At 42.0% G+C, this 22,327-nt stretch overlaps 1 protein-coding gene across 1 annotated transcript; it reads right to left on the bottom strand.

The window, feature by feature from the left end:
• Positions 1-41: 41 nt before the first annotated feature.
• On the bottom strand, positions 42-21,316 carry LOC121901496 (putative methyltransferase NSUN7). Its single transcript, XM_042418297.1, has 13 exons — positions 20,778-21,316; positions 19,189-19,567; positions 14,557-14,615; positions 11,503-11,633; positions 11,204-11,356; positions 10,382-10,565; positions 9,208-9,442; positions 8,583-8,726; positions 7,969-8,070; positions 6,011-6,146; positions 4,854-4,977; positions 951-1,215; positions 42-795 (listed from the first exon to the last, which is right to left on the bottom strand). The coding sequence occupies exons 2-13, from the start codon at positions 19,535-19,537 to the stop codon at positions 395-397; spliced, it is 2,283 nt and encodes a 760-aa protein (XP_042274231.1). The 5' UTR covers positions 19,538-19,567; positions 20,778-21,316; the 3' UTR covers positions 42-394.
• Between the last annotated feature and the right edge of the window lie 1,011 nt (positions 21,317-22,327).

Genomic DNA, 22,327 nt, shown 5'->3' with positions numbered 1-22,327 from the left:
GTTGTGACAATAAATGCATTATCAAAAGAAAAAGGAGCCGATTCTTGAATATGTCCTTTAATTTTTCAGGTCACTGGAACTCTATATAATAGCTATTCATCATGAAGTGACATTGAAATGGCCCAGCTGTATAAATATATGCAGTTTGATTAGATTCTGACGGTGGCAAGGTTGTTCTTTATGGCACACGAAGACTCTACTAATGACATTGTAATAATGACAAGTAATAATGGCTCCAGATGCATTTGAGGTGATTTATATTTTCACAAGCTTTATGTAATGTGGCAGATCAGTAACACTGTTTTAGATTTAGACTAGACTACTGACTTTATTTAAGTAAGCATTTGGCACAAAAGTTAATATTTCTTTACTGTTTGTATTGGTGCTTGTGGGGTCAAAAAAAAGGCCGGGCTTTGACCAGAGTGTCCTTGGAGAGACTACCACTGGAGCGAGAGACAGGCCCAGTTTGAGCTGGGGGCCTCCACCTGTTGTAGTTGAGGTTGGGGTTGAATGCTGCCCGTCTGTGCTGGGGTGAGAAGAAGTTGGGGAAGTGAACGGGAGGCAGGACGAGTACCACAGGTTTCAGGACTTCCTGATGAGCCCTGCGGGCGCGGACCACAGGGATTATGGGGGTAGCAGGAGGCGGGGCGGGATGCAGAGTGGTGGTTTTCGTTGGTGTGTTGTTTTCTGGTTTGGAGGAGGAGGAGGATGAGATGGTGTTTTCTTGTTTGGAGAGAGAGAAGGAGCTGGACCCACTGTTTTTTGAGGGTTGCAAGCACAGTGTTTTGGCTTTTCCTAGGAGACAAAAACAATGAGATAGAGGTCGGAGAGAGAGGAAAGACAGAAGCAAAGACGAAAAGCAATGAGAAATAATAAAACCTTAGTCCATCGTTTGCACCTGTTACTACATACTCCAATTTAAGATATAGGATTGGAATAATCATGCCTACCTTGTGGTGACTGCCGCCTGTTAGCAAATCCTTGATGTCCACACAAAGCAGAACTGTTGCTGCCCCTGCTCTCTTGGCTTTTGGGTTGCATACTGACAGAGAGGTGGTGCTGAGAAGTTCGAGCATGGGTTGCTTTTGTCAACCTGTTGGTATGTCCATGCTGCTCTTTTCTGGTTGGCTGGTTGGAGCCAATCCTATCCAGTATGCCTCTGGCGTTCGCCCTGGCCAGCACTTCCTGTGGTGGCTCTTTGACCACTGGCTCAGGCTGTCAAGATTTAAAAAAAAGAAGCAAAGAAAATGAAGGTTTTTCTTTTCTACTGTATACAGGAGCATACAGCACTCTCAAGAGGGAACAGGTGTGCTTATGCTTCTTGCTAAAATACACTTAAGCAGGACGGATGGCATGAGATCTCAAACCCAGGTCTTCAGTTACCAGATGACTTCATTAACCAACAGGCCATCCTGACACTCCATGTAAAAGACGTTGTACATTATTAAAGAAGAAATATGGTGGCATCAGACACAGAAACGTATGCTGATAAAATGCTCTAACTGCCATAAAAAGTATCTCAATCACATACTGACGTTGTCCAATGTTCAGCACTAAGAATAATCATATAACCTGAATTTAATGGACACACTCAAAATGCATTTGTTTACAGAAACAAAACAAAAAAACAATAGAGTCTCAGAGGAGAGGAGAGGAGAGGAGAGGAGAGGGGAGGAGAGGAGAGGAGAGGAGAGGAGAAGAGAGGAGAGGAGAGGAGAGGAGAGGAGAGGAGAGGAGAGGAGAGGAGAGGAGAGGAGAGGAGAGGAGGGAAGGAGAGGAGAGGAGGGAAGGAGAGGAGAGGAGAGAGCCACCATGTCCTTGTTGCTGGCTGCAGGGTCACCTGCTGTCTCAGCAGCAGCCCACACAGCAGCCTACTGCTCTCCTCAACACCTGAATTATTCACAAGCACAGTGTACACTACGAGGACATGCAGCCTGTGTGGGTTTATGTGTGTATTCTGTTTTTAAGCACTCGCTTGTACTTTAATGCAAATGTGTTTGTACAAGCTGTCTATAATTATGTGTACATATGTATGCATACAGGGAGTGTGCATGTGCATACAATGAGTGTGTGTTTTGCACATGTGTACGTATTTATGTGCATTAGTACACTCTGTGCACACAGGTAAACATGTTTTAGAAGCACCGCTGTAATGCAGTCTTTGGTGGACGCCATGAACTTCATTGATGCTAACTCATACGGACAAGGGGCGCTGAATTATTCAACAGGCACTCTGCCTCCTTGCCTTCCTTTCTTCCCCCTCACCCCTGTAAATCTCACTTCCTCTCCATCTCCATTAACCAACTATGCTATACTCTTTAAATCTCATTTCCTTCGACATTCTGCCAAACTTAGCTACCACAGCGTACCCGGAACCCATTTTGTTTCAGTAGTTGTGTCCAAAATATGTATCATCATGTCCAATAAACCTTTCAACAGCATCCAAATTCATGAAACTCACCCTAAACAATGAAGAGAACAAATTCTCTGAATCCCTTATCATTATCATTTAAATTTGTCCTTCAGCATTTGGGGTCTGTGCCAGAAGTCCACCTGCAATTTGCTCCGCTTCTCCTGGAAATGAAGCCAGAAACATCTCACTTGACTGTCTTTATTGTTCCCAGCTGTTCTTGTATGGAAGGCTCATAAAGAACTTTACTAGGCGCCAGACAGCATTCAAACACTTATATAATTGCTATTTTTATGGCACTTTTCAGAGTGCCACAATAACTTTTGATTAGCTGAGTTTATTGGAGGAACGGAGAAAAAAAATCCTGTTTGAGGCGCCATTACAGCAGTTTGATTATCTTTTCATTCCTATCTGTGGAGGTATAAAACATGATGGATAGCCAGAGAGGAGCAGACACTACAGTGCAGGAGAGCTCCGTCACACCCAGCGGGGGGTAAAATGGCTTAATAACCCTGCACTGGAATCATAAGCGTTAGAGCAGATTTCATAATGAGAGGGAGTGTGTCATAAACGCTGTGATGCTGTGGATTATGAGGAGGAGGTGGGGAACCCCAGTCACACAGGTTTGATGAGACCTGCTGATGCACCTTCACCAGTCATGTAGTTCCCCTGCAACACACTGCACCTACAGCCTCATATAAGAGTCTTACTGTCTCGCTTAACAACCACCTACAAAAATAATAAAGAGGGAGAGGAGGAAAGAGGGATAGACAGAGACAGAGAGACTTTATGAAGCCTGTAACAAGACAACACAATTACCAGTGTTCAGAAAATGGTCAGAAAATGTATCAGAAAGCTCCTTTCACACACTGACATTGCTGAAAATACAACAATTTCAGTTCCAAATCACTTCAAAGACACTACATCCATGATTTTCAACGGTGACTAATTTTCAAGGGGCATCATTCACCTCTTTTCCTCCTTTAGGCGATGAAATCTGAGGCCAACTGTGTGCTCTGAAGCTGCCTTCAACCTCCCTCCCTCTCGCTTCTCTCATTACATCCTGACTTACCTGATTTCTATTTCTTAAGCTGACCCAGACAATGTCCTCCTCAGTCCTCCCATTTCTTCTGCATTCACTCACACTCACCCCGCCACCTCCTCCTTCCACATCTCACACTTTCTTTTTAGTTTCCTGATTAGACTTGAATAACACTCCTGCATGTGTGACCAAACATTCTCATCTCTTCTAGCGGTCTGGCCTCTTTCCTCTTAAACTTTTATTCCTTTCTCAAGAGTTTGACCAAATACCTGTCAAGGACTCTGATGCTCATTTTCACCTGATCTTAACTTCAGTAGCCTGGCTCCCAGCTTACTTTTCCCTTTCTGCCCAAACCAAAACACACTCAAAGGCTCTGGTTTTACACTCACAAGACAACCATGCTTCAGCTTCCCTGTGGATGCTTGTTTTTGACAGATAGCAGGCAGCGCATCGTACCTGCCTCATCATAATTCCCACACTCGTCTTATGGATAACCAATTAAACCCCTTTCAACTAGTCTCTTTTGTGTGTCCATCAGTGTGGATCCATGAGCGAGCCAACTATGTGATGTGCTTACAGGACTCAGAGGAAAGCAGGTGAAGGACAAGGGAGTTTTTCTATCAGATATAAATATGGGATCAATGTTTCACCTCAGTGTACACTGTATGTGTCTGTCTGTACAAATATAGGTGCGTGTATAAGATACTTTCTCTCTGAGCAGTATTGAACAACATCAACAGGCAAACATACAACAGTCAGCCAAATAACACCCTGATATCATGGTCACTGGTTCCAGCGCTAATGTTGGAACTTTTTTCATCACAGGAGACCAGAAAGCTTGCCAGAACCGGATACTAAATGAGCTAAATTTGTCCCTGCTTGTCTCCTTGGCTGTACTGCCTGAAAGCAGCAGCAGCAGCAGCAGCAGCAGCAGACTGGTGGTGTTGCTTTTTTGAAAGAGCTTAGCTGAAGCAGATTCTATTTAAGTAGTAACGTATCATGTAGACCCTGACATCCTGAGGAAAAAGGTACTGCATTTAAATCTCAAGAGAGAAGTTGGAGTTTTTCCCAAATCTTCCTTATTACAGTTTTTGTGCCAGCACAAAGAGGCTGATAGAGGAACTACTATTAGCTTTGACGTTCAGTCATGGTGGCTGCTCCTTGGTTCTTGGTCCAGCTGGAGCACTTTCCTACATCACTCTTCCTTTCTTGTGGTTACTAGTACACTCAATAAAGTATTATAACACAAAACTGACCTGTGTCAAATACAGTAAGTCTTGTGTAGAAATAAATAATAAAGTGAATATTGGTGAGACACATATTGTCCCTTCTTTACCGATTCACCGGGGTTAATCACTGGTTTGACTCTGCAAGGTTTCATTATGCTTTAATAATGCTCACCTCTCTCATGAGAACAGCCAGGAAGCAGCCATTACTCTGCTCTGAGGGCTTCAGCGTGAAGAAGGGATCTGTTTCTTTTGGGCCTTCGGCGTGGTTAGGAGAGCTGAACGGGGATGGGCTCAGCCTGGATGAAACACACACAAACTGAGCAAAATTAAGAGTCTACAGCCATACTTACTGCTCTGTGAGGTTGTACTTGTGCTTTGAGCTAAACGCTAACATCATCACACTAACAGGCCCAAAACGACAATGTTAACATGCAGATGTTTAGCAGGAATAATTTTGACCATCTCCAACATCTTAGTTTACTAGATGAAATTTTGAGGGATCTCCAAAGTTATATCATGACAATCCATCCAATAGTTGTCCAGATATTTCACAGGTGTGAAAATGTTGACTTGCTGGTGGCGCTGGATGAAAAGACGGGATCAACAGAGTCAGGAGGATTCATCCTCTGTGGATAATTTTGTCTTTACAAAATTTTATGATGATCCATTAGTTCTTGAGACATTTGTGTGGACCAAAGTGTTGGACTGATCAAATGATGGACTGATCAGTCCCTAAAGCCACTTGGCTAGTGTGGTTAACACTGTATGCAAAAAGACATAGACACACTTAACACAACACACATCAACTAGCAAATGCACACAAGTGCACGAGTTGTCCAGGTGAAGTCAGTGCGATCCATACCAATAATACCAGTTGTTTTTTATTTATGCTTGCCTGAGGCACTGCCAGCACCTCAGGCCAGCTTACTGCAGGGAGGAGTCAGTCTTGGTAGATCTTAGTCCACAGGAACAGTAAACTTCAACGCTGTGTTCTTCAAACCACATAAACCCACGCAAAAACAGAATGAAAAAAAATATTGTGGAAACATATAAAATACATCTATGGAGAGGCAAGCTTTCTGGAAATATTTTTTTCTGCCCTTTTCACAGCATTTAGAGACATAAAGTGGCACCTTTGATTATATTTTCAGTGAATCTTTAGCTCCTGCCTGAGGTGTGCTGAGATTCTGACAGACACCTGTCTGAAGGGAGACAGGCAAACACCTCGGCAGGTTGACAGACAGCGAGGCAAACAGAAAAAGAAAAACAACAGACGGAGACAGATGCAAAAAGTGCACCAGGTGCTGAAGGATAGAGGCCGAGGCTGACCTGAAGTTAGATTTTTTTGGTTCGCCCTCCTGCTCTGGCCCGGCATTGGCTTGTTCCAGGGCTCTGCTCACCACCTCCTCATTCTCCTCTGGGTATGACGAACAGGTGGAGTACACCACTGCTAAAACCTTGGGGACTATACACAAACATGCATGTGTGCATTGTGTCAATGTACTGTATGAATGTTTTTATGTTCATATAATGCAGACAAAACGTAACATCTGTGTGTTGCATTTTAAATTTGAATAAATCTGTGACACATAATACCAAGACATTGAAATAGAGACCACATGTCTTAACAACAAACTAATCTAATGAACAATTAAATCAGATAGACAGACAAGCACATACACACACACATATCGAGTGTTTCTCCCTCTCATTTTATGACAATTAGATTTGATTATTCAAACTGAGACATCCTCCTCATCAAGCGTTCCCTTTGAAGAAACGGGGGCTTGAATATTACTTTCTTCATACTGTTCATGTACGTAAATTGCTCATTTTATTCAACTGCTGCTGGCTTGTAGATTTGCGAGGCTGCCGGCCGTTTGATTCTCTTCATTTGAGCTTTGATTTCTCTCTTGCTCACTAATTATAGCCAGACAGAAACAATTAACACTGAGCTGATAACAAATAAAACCTGCTCAGATGTGGCAAATCAGCTCCAAACTAATGTGAAATATCACTTGTAAAGGAAGTGGAACTGAGTCAAGAAGACGAGGGAACAGAGGCATGAGGCAGACACATTTATCATTCAGGTGTTCTGCTCCACAACACACCCACCTCTCAGACACTAAGGCCTACGGAGGTGTGTGTGTCGGTGTGAGCATTTGTCTTTGCGTGCGCCTACGTAGAGGCAATGAAATGAGACCATCGACTCAACTGAGCCAAGGCACTCGATACGCACCCACCATTAATTAACAGGCCCATTAGAAACTATCTACACTGGCAAAAATGTTGAGATGGGGCCGATCAATGGCAGCGTGATTAGAGGAGCTGGCTCTCAGTGCCCCTAACAGAAAGATTTCACCTGCTTAATGAACATGACCCAGACCAACACAAAAAGAACAGCACTGAACAATACAAGACGGACTGCGGCTAATGAGTGTTGCTCGTAAACACAGATTAACACACTATTGAATGGAATAAAATACAATATATAGAACACAGCTGAGCAGAATAACATGGATTTCAAAACAGGGTTGCATCATTACAACCTAAGAAATGTCTTAGCTAGTAAACACTTAAGTAATGTGTAACATGGTTGCTGAAGCGCTGTCCAATAAGAAGCAACCAACTATATAAACAGGAAGTCACTGTAGCATCACAAGCTGTAACATAACTTCCAAAAATAATTGTTTTAGGGGCCAAAAGATAAAATTAACTGAACTGCCAATCTTTTTTAAATGTAGGTCTGACTTTGTTTTATTTTTATCTGCATACCTAGAGAAATATTAGAGAAATATTGTATTAGAATTAGTAGTACTCATGCAGTTTACAGTGGGAGGGAAATATCCCTTTATGCTAAACTAACCACTGTTATTTGGACATTTAGTACCAAACTAATCTCTGCGTAAGAACTAGTTCGTTTGTGTAAATCTCCACTTAGTAATCATCGAAGTTATAACTAGGCTAAGCTTGAACTTGTGACATGTAACTGTAACATCTGCACAGAAAAGAATAGAAGAACATCTAGAGCGTCACTTAAAAAAGTGGTTCCTTCTGCCATGTTAAGTTCTACACAGAATATATACAACACAAGGCAGTAAGTAATCACTTAATTAAAAAACGTGAGGAATGCTGCAGCAGACGGTGGCTGACCGGGGCAGAGCAGCATTAGCATTCCTAATTAAGACTCAGCCGATCTCCCAGGGACACCACAGGCTTCACTCTGATGGCGTGATGTGTGTGTGTGTGTGTGTGTGTTTGTGTGCAGGAAGTGGTTCAACCCTCACATTTCAAGGCATGATCGATATCCTTCCTCTGCTGTGCAACCAGGGCTTCCAGTTTGCTCTGGGGTACAGAGTCCTGGGATAAATCCTGCAGCAGGTCTGTGTCTGAAAAAAAATAAGCATTTTTTTCTGTTTGAGTGTGTGCTCTGTGTAATTGTGGGAGATATATAGGCAACTCTAATATAAATTACATCCACAGAAGGAGATGGAGGAGCTTGATTTGACAGGTTTGTTAGAGGGTTATGATGTGCAGGCCAACATGGATTGTAGATCATCAAGAGATCAAACAGAAATAAAATGGATGAAATGGAACTCGTAATTCATAGCGTTGCTCTACACCCTCTGTTTTAAAAGATGCAATCAAGTAAACTCTGTGACATATCGTTCTTCTATGGGAATAAATCACTTTATTTATTAATAAATTCCAGTGGATCAAACATTAAAACTAGTTCACTACAGCTTTACTTTTAATCTTAGTACAGATTTGCTTTAAACCTAAATCAAACATTTATTTCCATATTTTGCCAACAGGGTTTTTATGAATGTGTAGAACCTTTGCTCTCTTAAAATTTGAAATCCAGCTTACGGCTCTGTTGTATTCACAGATCACCATGTACCTCCGTTCTCTTGCAGTATGAACTCGACAGGGTTGCTGATTGCAGACACGGAACACTTGGGGGTCAACAGGATGACGCGCACGTTTTCAAGCTGCTTGTCATCACTGTCCAAAGACTGGAAGACCTTGGGTATCAGCTTCACATCTAAATGACATGCACATACAGTGTAGTGACAGCCTGCATAATCACAAACACACATTTGCTCAATGCTTAAAGTATATTCACACTGTCACACATTTTTTCGTAGAAAGATGCACTGCCTTGACACCCTAAAATATGTCAGCTTTGTCACATGTGCTTTATTGTTTCTTTAATGACCAGCTGATGTGGCAGCCACTTATGTGCAAATAATGTTTACATACAGCTCAGAATCTCAGCACGCATTATCTTGGTTAAAGTACACTGGCTGCATATTAGAGTCTCTGGGAATTTTTGCTCTACCCAACCACAATTTATAATGACTTTTCTAAACTGACTATTAACTAATAAAGAACAGGCAATCTGAAAAAATGTGGATCAGTGTGACATGGCCAATAGGCAATATTCAGTTTCCCCATACAGACAGCCTATGAAAACAAAGACAGCTAATTGTCAGCAAATACTCATCCATCCATCCATATCCTACTCTTGCAGCCCATAAGGGTGACGACTTGCTGTAGCTCCTCCCTCTGAGCATCTGTACGATCGCTGACACAGACGTAGACTGTGGACCGGTCATTGCTGTTGGCTTTGTGTTTCTCAGCAATTAAGGCGGCGGTGTGGGAGACGGTGAGGCCAGAGAAGCAGCCCACCATGAGAATGTCACCCTCATCTGGCAGCAGGGAGCGCACTGAGTTTGGTCCCAGGCTGCAAGATTTATCCTACAGACACATTGAATAAAGCATTAGTTTGGTAAACAGACCGACAGGCTTAATGATCTTTAAGACTTAAGGATCCAGGTTTGCTGCAACACTCTGCAAACTGATGAGACACAAGAGAAATTAGGAGGAATATTGTATAATGGTGGGATTAGATGAAAGAGGAGAGGGAGTCTGTTGCAGAGCGGGTACACAGTGGAGACAAGAAGGAGAGGGAGCGAAAAGATAAACTCAGACAGAAAATGAGAGTAGCAGTGCAGTCAAATTACAACACAGATGTCCTTCACTCAATAGGGTCCCCTCTGGAAATAGTGCTAGATGTATCCCTGTGGAAACACTGGGCTGGCTTGAGTTTCTGTAGTCAGTATCCAGATCACAGGGCTTGTCAGGGAAGACAAGTGAGGGAGGAGAAACAGAGCGAGGACATTTTGAAACGACAGTGAAATAGAGGAGAGACAGCGTGATGGAGACTCATAAAATGTGAGAGAGAAGAAACGGAGAGAAGGAGAGGTGACTCATTAGGCGGTGGTGTTGAATATTTGATTGAATTTGGCTGCAAAATCCGATTTAGTTGTGTTTTGCTGTGCACTGCTTACACTTTGTATGGCAGCTTGACTTTAATGGAGTAGAAATTAAATGATTATAAGTGCCCCCCCCCCTCCTCCTCCCTCCCAGATAGGATAATTCTTTATGGCTCAAAGTGAAGTATAGCCAGATGAGAGGAACTGATGTGAAATATTTTGTATCTGGGTAAACTAATCTTAGTTGGCATAAGGGATCTCAGCCTTACAATCAATTTGAGCAAGTCCATTACCAAAGTGAAGTCATGAATATCAGAGATAAGATTGATGTGGCTGAACAGATTCCCGCAGCCATACTCAAGTCTATAGAGAGCAGCAGGCTCCTCTTGTCAAACACCTCCTCTCTCTGTGCAGCCTGTACCTGGATGATGAGTTTGTGGTCGCTAAGCAGCTTGGTGGAATGCAACTCTGCTTTCAGCTGAGCAGGGAATACCAGCATATCCCCGCAGTGGGGATCCTGGCAGAAGGTCTTCCCCTCCAGCTGCCCAATCGATTTCACCTGCGAGAGGCCCACACTCTTCAGCACCCTTTGGACCTCATCAAGACTAGATATAAAGGAAAGGATGAGAGAAAAGAGCCGATTAGCGGGAGCCGAAAAGAGGGATGAGGGGAGAAGAGAAGAAGGTGAGGGTTGGAAGGAAGAGGAAGACTGTCATCATAGATAATAATAGTGTGTAGAATTACTATGTGGCCTTTTAAAAGACTTTAATGGTAGTATGTGCTGTAAAAGCCATTAAGGCGCGCACACGCGCACACGCACACACACACACACACACACACACACACACACACACACACACACACACTACTAGTCCCAACAGGTGACCTTTACAGTCCCAGAGCTTGCTGAGGGTTGCTGCTGATTGAATCTGTCCACAGCAGCAGGATTTACACCTAACTGAATCAGCCTGTCGGGGCGCGTGCAAGAACACACATTAACACACACACATACGCACAACAACACGTAGACGCACACACACTCTGGTGGTTTAATTGGATGTCAGCGGGGCACCTGGCCCGTAAAACATTGGGCAGCACCCCAAATTAAAGGTATGTGTGTTGATGTAGGTGTGCGCGTTTATGTACAGGTCTCTATCTGAGCGGATGAGTGTGTTCTCTGATTTTGTGCGCGAGAGGGAGCGTTTCAGTGTGTACAGCGTGTCCGTGTGTGTGCTCAGCTGACCTGCCCTTCAGTGTGTTGACCCATGCGTAAAGCGGTAGGCTGCTTGATCTCTCCTGCTTTGTCTTCACGCTCTCCGGCAGGATATACTCAATGGACAAGAGATCGTGTTTGATCCTACAGCGAGCCAGAGAGGCTGCCAGCTTAGTTTTAAACCTACATACAAAACACACACGAACAAAAAAACTTCTATTACGTCTTCCCTTTCATAATTTGTTCTCCATTGTTCTTCCATTTGTTCTCCCTTTTATAATTTCACTCTTGGTTTAGGCTTCTTCTTTTTTTTACTTTTCTTTCTTCACCTGAGGAGGTAGTTCTCCACATCTCTGACTTCCTGTACGAATTCTTCCTCCCCCTGGCGTTCCCGTGGGAGGAACTTCCTGTCCTGGAAGTCATAGAGCATGACGGCAACCAGGCTCATCTGATCATCAGGCTAGAACACCAGAACAAAGGGTACAGTTAATTGGTGACTTCCATTTTAACAAGAACAAGGAAAGAAGCTATTTGATTAATAGTCACATGACTGAGAAACAAGCTGTTATTTATTGAACAGTTGCGCCTAAAAACCAACTGGATATGGTGCATATCTAGAATAGACAAGTATGCAAAACCAAGACAATACAAGCTGACATCCAGTGACAGTGTACTGGCAATAGTGCTATTTTGGTTATCTAATGAGGGCTACAGTGGAGCGAGAATATTTATCTGTATAGATTTAGAGATTGAAATATCCAGTTTGCAGAAGCCGATACACACACACACACACACACACACACACACACACACACACACAAACACACACACACACACACACATACACAGTAGCTCCAGGATGTCCTGCCGTGACCCCACTTCTGCCACTTAATTAAACATGGGAGGAAGCCTGGGTTACGTCTCCACCTCTCCTCCTCTACAATTATCTCTCCCCTCATCACTCTCTACTTCTCTCTATACCTTCCTGTGTCCTCTCTCTCTCTCTGTTTCTCTCTCTCTCTCTCTCTCTCTCTTTCTTTCCACCTCTCTCTCCCTGAGGCTGGGAGGGCACCAGCCGCATTAGTAGCAGATGGTGTTCCGCAGCAGCAACAGCTTGCCACGGCTTCACTACTGGGCTAATGGGGCGAGAAGCTCGAACGCTACAAGGGTTTATGCTGCAGCTAAGAAATTAGCCATTATTATTCATTCCGGAGGCTTTTAATTTGATTTTTGTAAAGGTCAGTTTCAAAGACAGGTTGTGGCACTCCACTTTTCTCCTCTCTCGTCCTCCCTCTCTACCTCAAGTTCCACTTGCCCTCCACCAAGGTTAAACCCCTGGGTGTGGGAAAAATCCTCTGTCATTAGGTTGCCTGGCAACAGCGTCCCACAGTGGGACATCGGCCAACAGTAAACATGCTGACTGTGTTTAGTCACTTCAGATCTAATTCTGTCATGAGAAACTTGGTTTCACCTTATTTTGATTCATTTCGAACTTAAATGACTGTCAGCTGGGTCAGTTAAACTGAAGATCAAGTTGGCCAAAGGAAAATTAGATTTATTGGGTGAGTTTTACAAATAAGGCAAAGGTAGCATTACTGTATCATTATTTCTGTTGCAAAATCAAACAGACAGTTAACCGTACTTTGATTTTTAACATTAGACAGACTAAAGGTAGTTATCCTTAATTCTGTCTACCACTGGATATGATGGGTGAAATCTTGCACGACTCTATATTGTAATAATTGAATTGAATGTCACTGGAATTATGCACTACAGATGTCAAATCTACACAGGGAGGTATTTTTGAAGTATTTTGAAGAAGTTTCAGGATGTAAATTTGTACATTAGAAAGTTTCATATGGCTCGTTTCACACAGGACTTGGGCCACGTTAAATGTGCCAGTTTACCTAATACTCCCTCGATTCTACGTTGTCACTCAGGTTATTTCCATTCTCATAGGATTTTGGCTTCATTTTCTCTTCCATTGTGATGAAATGTGCCTAAGGCTCTCTGTATCTTAATTTTTCATTCTCCTTGTTTTTCCAGTGCCCTCATGTAACCCCACCCCCATTCCCCCTTCCCTTTCCAGCCTATTCCCTCTCACCCTCCTATTTCTCCTCTCTCTATCAAGGTTGAACTTTATAGATGCCAGCAGTGTAGAAGGAGGTGAGAGCGAGTTCTAAAGACTGTCTCATTGTGTCTGGGCTTTATTGTCTCGCTAGAGGGATGCAGAGTAACGACCTGCCACCAACACATAGGGAGACCCATTCATTTCACCCGGGGCCATATTTCTCGAGGCTACAGTGCGAGTGCATGTGTGTGTATGTGGGCATTGCTTTGCAGACACACATTCATGAGTATTAATGTATCTGTCTATATAGGTTTGTGCACTCACTGAAATTGAGACATTGTACAGATTGTAGACATTAAACGTCTACAATCTGTACACTCCATGACAGCTCTGCCTCCTGTTTACACATTCTACACCTCTTGCTTTCATTACTCTTCTCCTCTACCAGCTCACTAGACACACAGACTAGCTCTGTGCTCTGTGCTCTCTGTGTGTGTTTTATCACCATGCAGACTGTTAGAGAAGCAGCTAAAGAAAGCCCTCGTTTTTCCACTGTTTCTTTTATGCGGAGTGTTAAAAGTAGGGCAAAAGTACATGCCAATCTCCTCCAGAGGATACCTCCTCATTTAAGTAGCAGGGCGTTCTTCTACTAACAGGCGCAGGTTCACGGCTGTGCTGGGAGTCTTGTTTTTATGACTAAACAGCATAGTATCACCAATAACATCAAGCACAATGGTTCTAGGACAGATGTAGTGTAGACATTGTGCAGAATACACTCAAACACATCCAAATACACTGCCGCTTGGCTGTTACAGCATTTTGCTTTCATCACTAATTAATGGGGTTTTTTTGTTTCAGAAGAGCAATAAAGGAATAGACACAGTCAGACATGTTCTGCCACATAGTACCTCTAAGATGTGTTACTCCAAAGGGAGTGATTGTCATTGATTAGGGGAGGGAATATAAAAGACGAGAGGTGCTTGGTGAGTTGATGAAAGGAGTGTATCAGTGTAATGCATCAATATTACTGTTACTGATTAGAGGTCTAGAGTATGAACAGCAGGACATGAATATTGGAGAACACTGAGTAAAGCACTGTCAAAGGAGTTGGAGAGAACAGCATGTGGTAAACAATGCTACAAAGGATTAGCAAGCTAAACTCCCAAACTTAATGTACAGCCTCTCAGAATCAAAAGGGCTTTAATATTCAGATGCACATTGAAAGTAAGATATGTTTGCTTTTCTTAAACTGCTGCTGTGGGTGCGGACATTAAAAAAAACAACAACAACTGTTTCTATGGAGCTCACTTACCATTGGCTGAGTGAGGTAAAAGCAGCTGTCAATCATGATATCCTCCAGCAGTTCTTGATCTGTGCAGAAACAAAGTAAGACAAGGTTAGGTAGAACGATGGGGATTTCCATTACTAATTATGTGTCTCAGTAATAATGATGCATATTAGCGCCATCCGTTATATCGGTGTCTAATTATCCCTGGAAACCAATCCCGACTGTTTCACTCGGAGCATGAGATGAAGGCACGAGAAATTACTCCTACCCATTAACTGGTAAAATATATGCTGTGAAGGACAAATCCATATCTAATGACAAGAACGTGTCTAGAAAAAAAGAGAGATAAGAGATTAAGACAAAGAGCAAGAGAGGCTCCTAGAGGCACCCCAAGTGATCGTGATTTAATTTGAAAAGATAATTCAATTAGATGAAGGGTTTAATTTACCGTGATTAAATGCTTATTCGCTGCTTAATTAGAGTTAATCTGATTCTTCATTTGCCTCATTTCTTTCATTTATTGTATCTGGAGTGAGAAATCGAAGGACTGATGACATTAATGACATCTGCAGTAATAAACAGACCACATAAGCATGATCAGTCAAACCAAATATAGCAGGCACACTTCATCTTTCATTTCATGTGCTTGTACGACTTTTTATTTTCTTTATTTTATTCAAAACACATTACTTGCATACAGATGCAGTCTTATTTTATACTTTTTTCAGAAGGTATTATAAAACTTACATCAGATATTTTTGTGAGTTTTCCTTCACTCTTTGGCTACACAATTAAACTTTGCGTGACCTCGTTTATCAAATCTGGACAGTAGTCGGAAAAAGGGCGGTGAAAGCTGCCTATCAGATATCTATGTCTGGTTTTAGTGCGTTATTTCATCCTCATGCACTGGCTGTCATATCATGAAAGCAGCATCTGTCTCGCTAGCCGATAGGAGGCCTCTGAAATATACATAAAAACACACAGAGACTGATCCCTTTTCATTCCTATCCATGATCAGTGGGCTCTCCTTTTCAATTTGAGAGAGATGGAGAGACGGCATCACGATCCAGTCTATCACATTCTGATTAAAGAACACCTGCTTCCAGAGCCACTCCACAGGTACAGTGTTTGCTCATTACCTAATGGAAACGGGAAAGAAGGATAATTTCTCTAACGTGGATGTGTTTCTATCAAGGTTGAGAAAAGCCTCTTCATGCAGATTATTATGTGTGCAAATGTGAATACTTGCAGTAACATTAATATGCATGTGCAGTGTGTGTCTACCACATGCGTGCATGGCTGCTGTCTTCCTATTCTCGACAGACACTTAAGCTGCAAATAGGAGGTAAACCCAGGACAGAGCCTGTCCACTGAGACACCATGGAAACCACAGACACTGCTGTTAACTTATCGCAACACCACAAATCATGTACTCTGGGTCTCAGCCAAATTGATGCTGGATAGAGAGCCTGTAGGGCAGGACAGACACACACATCTGCATGCATCCTCACACACACACACACACACACACACACACAAACACACACACAAACAGCCAGGTACACAGATAAATGTTGGCACATACAGTAATAGAGCTTATCTTTATTTGAGAAAACAACAGTGTATCATCAGCAGTGCTCTAATTTATAGCAGATGTGGGTCAATGGGGTTTACAATAGTGGCCATTACTGCAGAAGGCCTTAAAGATAAGCCCCTAAGAGATAACCACTCACTGCACACTGTGCAGACCCAAGAAGGGGCCATGATGGTGATGGTTGGGTCTGTGGAGGTCATAGTCTTCCTCGTGCTATAAATCACACATAGCAGGTTGAGGAAAACACAGAAAAAAATCAGCTATAATTCTCTTTCAGTAGACATCTTTACACACTTTACTTGTGGGACAAGCCATAATTTCTTAAATCTGAGCGCTGACTGTAAAAATTGACATGCAAAAAAGTGATTGATTTCACCGGCAGGAGGCGCTAGTCATCACAGGACTTGTGTTGAGGTTGTGTGTTTGTGGCTTCCATCCAGGTATTACACAACGAGCAGTGACTGATGGTGACTGGAGTCAAACAAATCCTTTGTGAAGGAGCCAGACCTGAGGGCAGGCTCCTCTTCTCTTTAGCGAGGCCTTTGTCTCACAATGCTCCGCATCACTGCACCCGATTGCACATTAATCTAACAGCGGATCAGCCAAAAAAGGAACTTGGACATGAGTTACACCATAACCTCTGGGCTAAATGGCAAATCTATCTTACATATTATGCACCTGGAAAGTTTCATATTTGCTGAGGCATGCTGGTGGTGGCTGTTCTGGTTGTGGTCAAGGACAAAAAAAAGACAGCCTTTCTCTCTTTCATGCTCTAAATCCAGCCTAACACAAAGTGGTCCAAAGAACCTTTCTAGTTGTACATACAGCGGCCGCAGTCATCTGACAAAGGGCATCTGGCAACCCAGTTGGGCAGTATGGACAATGAGGCAGAAATACTCAGAGGAGTGGGAAGAAAGAAAGAAGCAGGAAAGGCGGAGGGGAGGAGGGGGGGCACTCATGGATAGCAACAAGGTCAACTAAATTCCTACCAGCAAAAAAAATCACACAAAAATGACTTACACATACTTATTCATACGTTAACATCTGCACATATTGTATCAGAAGAACATATGACAGATATGAAACCTTAACGACATAAACTGCCTCTAGGTCTGCGATCAAGCAGCAAACAAAAAGCAGACAGTCACTGAGACAGGAGAGGTCAAACAAATAGAAAAGCCCTGAAGATATGAGACAGAATGAAATGAGGAGGAGAAGAAGGAGAGAAGAGAAGGCGAAAAGGACTTGACTGCTAATATTTGTCGTTCGGGCGACCTCAGCTGCGTCTTTGTTTATGAAATGTCAAATCTACACCAGGGGTAAACATCATCATTGCCAACTCTCACTCCATGTTGTCGTATCGACTGACAATCGCAGTAACAGACAAGTCTGTGTCGTCAGCCACCGATACGGAGCTTACTGAGCCACTTTTTTGTTTTGAGCAGATAAGAGTTATAATCGTGAGATCAATAAAGGAGCTCATTGGCATTTTGCTCTGTGCATTTTTTCGCTGTTGAAGCATTTCTTCTTTAGGTTAACATCTGACCTCAGCTCAATTTTGGATCAGTCATTCCAAGGCGGTGCACGAATGATGTGTATGTGTATGTGTGTGTGTGTGTGCCAGCATGGGTGTGTGTCACTAGCAAATCAATTTCTGCACCAAAAGTCAGCCAGTTCGTAGGAGGAGGAAGAGGAGAGATTAACATTGGCTTCCAGTCTGTGTTATTTCATCTGCACCTAATTTCACCACACAGCGAGTGCCAGAGAATCTCACATATAACAAAAATACATATGTGATCACGGAAAGTCACCAGTCATGCCAACATTTAAACTCATAACTTTTTTCCATTAGACCATGGCCCATATCAAGAAAAGGTCAAATCAAAAATGAAGAATACTGCACCCAGCGCATGAATCTGTCTATTATCCTGTAAGCTACCCAATGCCTCTGAGCTCCTCCTTCCTTTACATTATCTGTGTTGTATTATCCCACTAGCTGAAAATCTACAAATGGACTAATTCCAGAAATGTCACATGTGGGGGATGGAAACAACAATAAGAGCTGTACTAACACTGCTCTAATAAAACAGAGGAATACTTGTTTTTGAAATAAGCTCTCAACAAAAAGGGGATTAAATTTAAGAAGAAATACAGTGTACTGTGTTTGTTCTGAGCTCAAGCAGCCACTTTTTTAAAGAAATCTCTGAGCAGAGATAAAGTTTATGTTCTTGTCCAAATTTTCTTGTTCGCATGTGCCAACAGTGACACTAAATTCTTCATCCTAGTCAATTTCAATTTCCAATCTAGTCAATTTCGCCTGCTAATGTAAGTACTATGACCTACAGCTGTAAATCGAATAAAGGTTAGTGCAACTAGCTGCTGGGGCATGTAATGATGGATATTTTCAGGTGATCTGCATTAATTGTGGGACTTGTAGGCCGGGGGGCGTATCCGGGTTCAGCGTATGGATAGCGAAAAAAGAACAAGATCATTTACGAGGGTGTTCCTGCTACCTGACCTCTCCATCTTATGAAAGTGCATTAAATCGATTACAGCCACCTTCCTACTCTGACAGTCGGCTCACCTCCCCTCCCTTGTCACCATGGTGATTACACACCCCTGTGACTTCGGCCGCCCAGACCCCACCCTAGTTCCAGATAACAGATTATGGGCCAAATTGATTTGTAGCATCACACAGAATTCCCCCTGGTCATTCAAGCTTTTTTTTTTCTCTCTTCTACTTGCCCTTCATCAATCTATCTATATCCAATTCTACCTGTCAATTAACTTCCCAAGGGCTATTCATTCTCATTTCAAATGGCTGTTTGTTTGCCGGGTATCAAATAGGTTTTACTTGCAATTTAATGTACCTGAAATGAATCAAAATAGGGGTTGCTGAATACCCTTATCTGATGTCCTCATTTCAAAGTCCACACACACACACACACACATACACACTTAAAAGTGTATAATGTGTGTGTTTTTTTGTGCAATGAAGGTAAGTAATGACAGAAGAAAAAGAAATAAATCCAACATAACCTCACTCTACCTGTCAAACTCACATTTAAGTGTATTGAAGGCAAGCTCATAAGCAGTGCGCTGCATCTCATCTTTGACTTCTGGCAACGGAAGCCCTCTCTCTTTGCCATAATTCACCAGCCGGTGGGCAGCCAGCTTCTCCAGGTGGTTATTCTGGAAGATGACTGATGCCAGCAGGTAGACTCTGTCTGGAAAGCCCAGCTGACCTTGGCTGGTGGTCAAGAGCTCTGGGGAAGCGGGAGGGATGTCACTGTCGGCTGGTTTATCCAGAGGAGTCAGGTCTTTGCCACTTGCGATTTGGGAGCCGGCCTTTTTCGTCTTGCATGTGGAAGAGCGATGGGACCGCTCACCAATATTTTTGTTTTTCACCATTTTCTCACGGCTGTGTTTGCTCTCAGACACCTGAAAAGACAACATAAAACACCACTCAAGATTCAAAGCTTGACCCTCCTGGTTAAAATTGGTGGTTTTGGCTAAATAAATAAAAATTACTTAACTTGACCCATTTAGCTAAGTCAAATCTATAGTGTAAAATAGGTAAGCATGAAGTAAATATCCAGCCATATACACTGCAGACTCTCTGCAACCCAGTTATAGCCATATTTTAAAATGTAGGGGAGAACAGGGTTAGTGGTCACATTCATTAGATGTAACTCCTTAGAGGGCGCTGTTAAAAATGGTGGCATTGAAATTTTCAGAATTAGGGTCAGAGGTCACCTACAAGGTCATTTCAGGTGTAAGACACTTGACATTGAGGTGAGAGGACTTTTAGTGTTTTTCATGTCAAAACGTAAATATCCAGCTCTTCAGTGTTTCTCTTCTAGGCTTTTATACAATGGGTTTATAATAAAACAATTATTACCATTAAAAAGTATGAGAGGAGACCTATAGTTTAGATAGTTTTGTTTTTTTTAGCTACGCTACAACATGTGGTTGTTAGCTTTGTCGGTAGCAAAAAATCCCAGTTGGGGATGCTTGTCACATTCTTTCTGGGGTTGGTTGTCACATTCATGAACATTCAACATGAAATTGAACTTTTAAAATTCAATTTAAAGATTGCCTCCACTTTTTATTCCCCCCCATTAAAATAACATAGGGACAACCAACTCCATAGTGTGTGACTACCAGCCCAGCGTTGGGGATGGTTGTCACAAGTGCACAAGACGTATTTGACAGTCCACATCTTTTTAACAGAAGGTCCCTCCATTCATACCTGACACTTCAGGCTTTCATTACACATTGAAAAGGAATCTATTAAGGATACAGTTTTTGAGGGATCCAAATGAAAGTTGTGACTATCAACCCTGCTCTCCCCTACAATTCTCAAACTTTGATTTTGTATTTTTCTATTGCTTTTTTTTTTTTTTTTTAGTAAAAATATAATAATAAAATAGGACCATACTGAATATGACCAGATTAATCCAAATGTTAGAAATTTAATTTAAAAAATGTTAAGACTGACTGTAAATGTGGCACATAATGCGAATAAAACTCAGTTAGCAAACGTTAGCTTACATTTTCGGACTGATGTAACGTTAACGTTTATTTAAACAAGCTACCGCTGGACGTTAATCTCTGTTAGCCTCATTAAACCTGATTTATTTCTTGTTACCTTATGAGAAGGGCGACTTGTTTTCTCCTCCAGAAATACAGCTCTCCTTTCCGGGGATCTTCATGTCGTCTGACGATAGTTCAAACAAACCTTGACTCGACGCAAAGTTTCAACCGCCAATAAATTCCCCACTAGCTATAAATCTGGGTCCGTTATGAGGCGAGGGATGGGCGTCTCCTCCACAGATGTGAAGTGTAACCTCTGTCACCTACCGTTCAGTCTCCTTATCGGTCATTTGTATTTGAAAAAAAAAAAGAATGCTTAGATATGCGGGGTTGTATTTCCAATTAAAAACAAACTTTCTAAATGTCTACATTGTGGAGCACTTTGGATTTAGCGTGTTTCCGTCTCCATGGTAACCGTATGCTAATTCCAAGGTCCTGTTCTTCACGGACCAAGAATTAATCTCCTTAACGTTGGACGTCCTCTAAGTTAGGGCTTGTTAAAGTTTTACAGAGTATTTTGTCAGTCGAAAGCTAATGACAACACTGGTGGACCATAAACCCAAATCAGATAGAGTCCAAAAGTGAAGGAAGTAAGTTTCCTCCAAACGCAGGGGCGTAGCATAGGTGAAGGAGTGAGGGGACTCTGGACGCCCTCTACTTTCCAAACATCTAAAGATACTGCAAACTTACACACATTACATCAGACATACAATATTTTAACTGAAAGCAGTATGGCTATACTTTCACTAGTAGCCCTCTGTTTAAAATCTGTAGCCTATTAAATGAGAAACGTAAAGTCTGCATAAAAAATACTGTCAAATTTGACTTCTGTTTCTTCTTTTTTTCAGCACCCGTGCCACATAATTCAGTAATTTTGATTTATATAGCCTAATGTGTCATTTGTTTGCAGTTTTGTATATTTGAACACAAACCTATTACAAACAAAGCAAAGTTAAATATAAGTAGTATTATACACTCTGTCAACACACGTCTGTGTCCCTACTACATCTATGTCATTCTGTTTTGATTTTTTAAATCGATTTCAAAGCCCAAAGTCCGAAGATTTACATTTTTTCATTGTATTTATTAAAATATTAAAGTCCACCTCCACTCAAAACTGTGTTTTGCTTATTGTTACTTCATTTGGATGTTTGAGCTTCACTGTGCAGAATGATGTATGTCCAGAGTTTGACACTAGAAGCTGTTTTCACCTTCATCTGCTGAAAGCGGAAAGTTTCTCTGAGCTCATTGAAAATCCAATTTTAAGGGGATGAGCCTACAAGCATGATTTGTAACATCACAAATAGTTTGGAGCCAATCCTGGTCCAATTTTCCCCTTACACAAGTGTGATGTGGAAACTTGAAGCCTCCAGTGCACATACACTGAGAAGATATCTTCTAGGAAGTGGTTAAACTTTTGAAATGAAATATATTCGCATATTCATTGACTCTGGAATTTCTAATGAGGGAGAAGTAAATGTCATTTTAAGGATTTCAACATGGTAATTATACTTTTTTTGTGGAAAAACACACCCATTATTGTTCCAAGCAGAGTATTTTTATATGTCTTAATACATGTCTGGAGGGGATCTTCAAGTAATGTGC

Source organism: Thunnus maccoyii, chromosome 8 (genome assembly GCF_910596095.1).
Source record: "Thunnus maccoyii chromosome 8, fThuMac1.1, whole genome shotgun sequence".
Classification (NCBI taxonomy): Eukaryota; Metazoa; Chordata; class Actinopteri; order Scombriformes; family Scombridae; genus Thunnus; species Thunnus maccoyii.
Note: the sequence above shows the minus strand (reverse complement) of the source record. Positions and strands in the feature narration are given on the sequence as shown.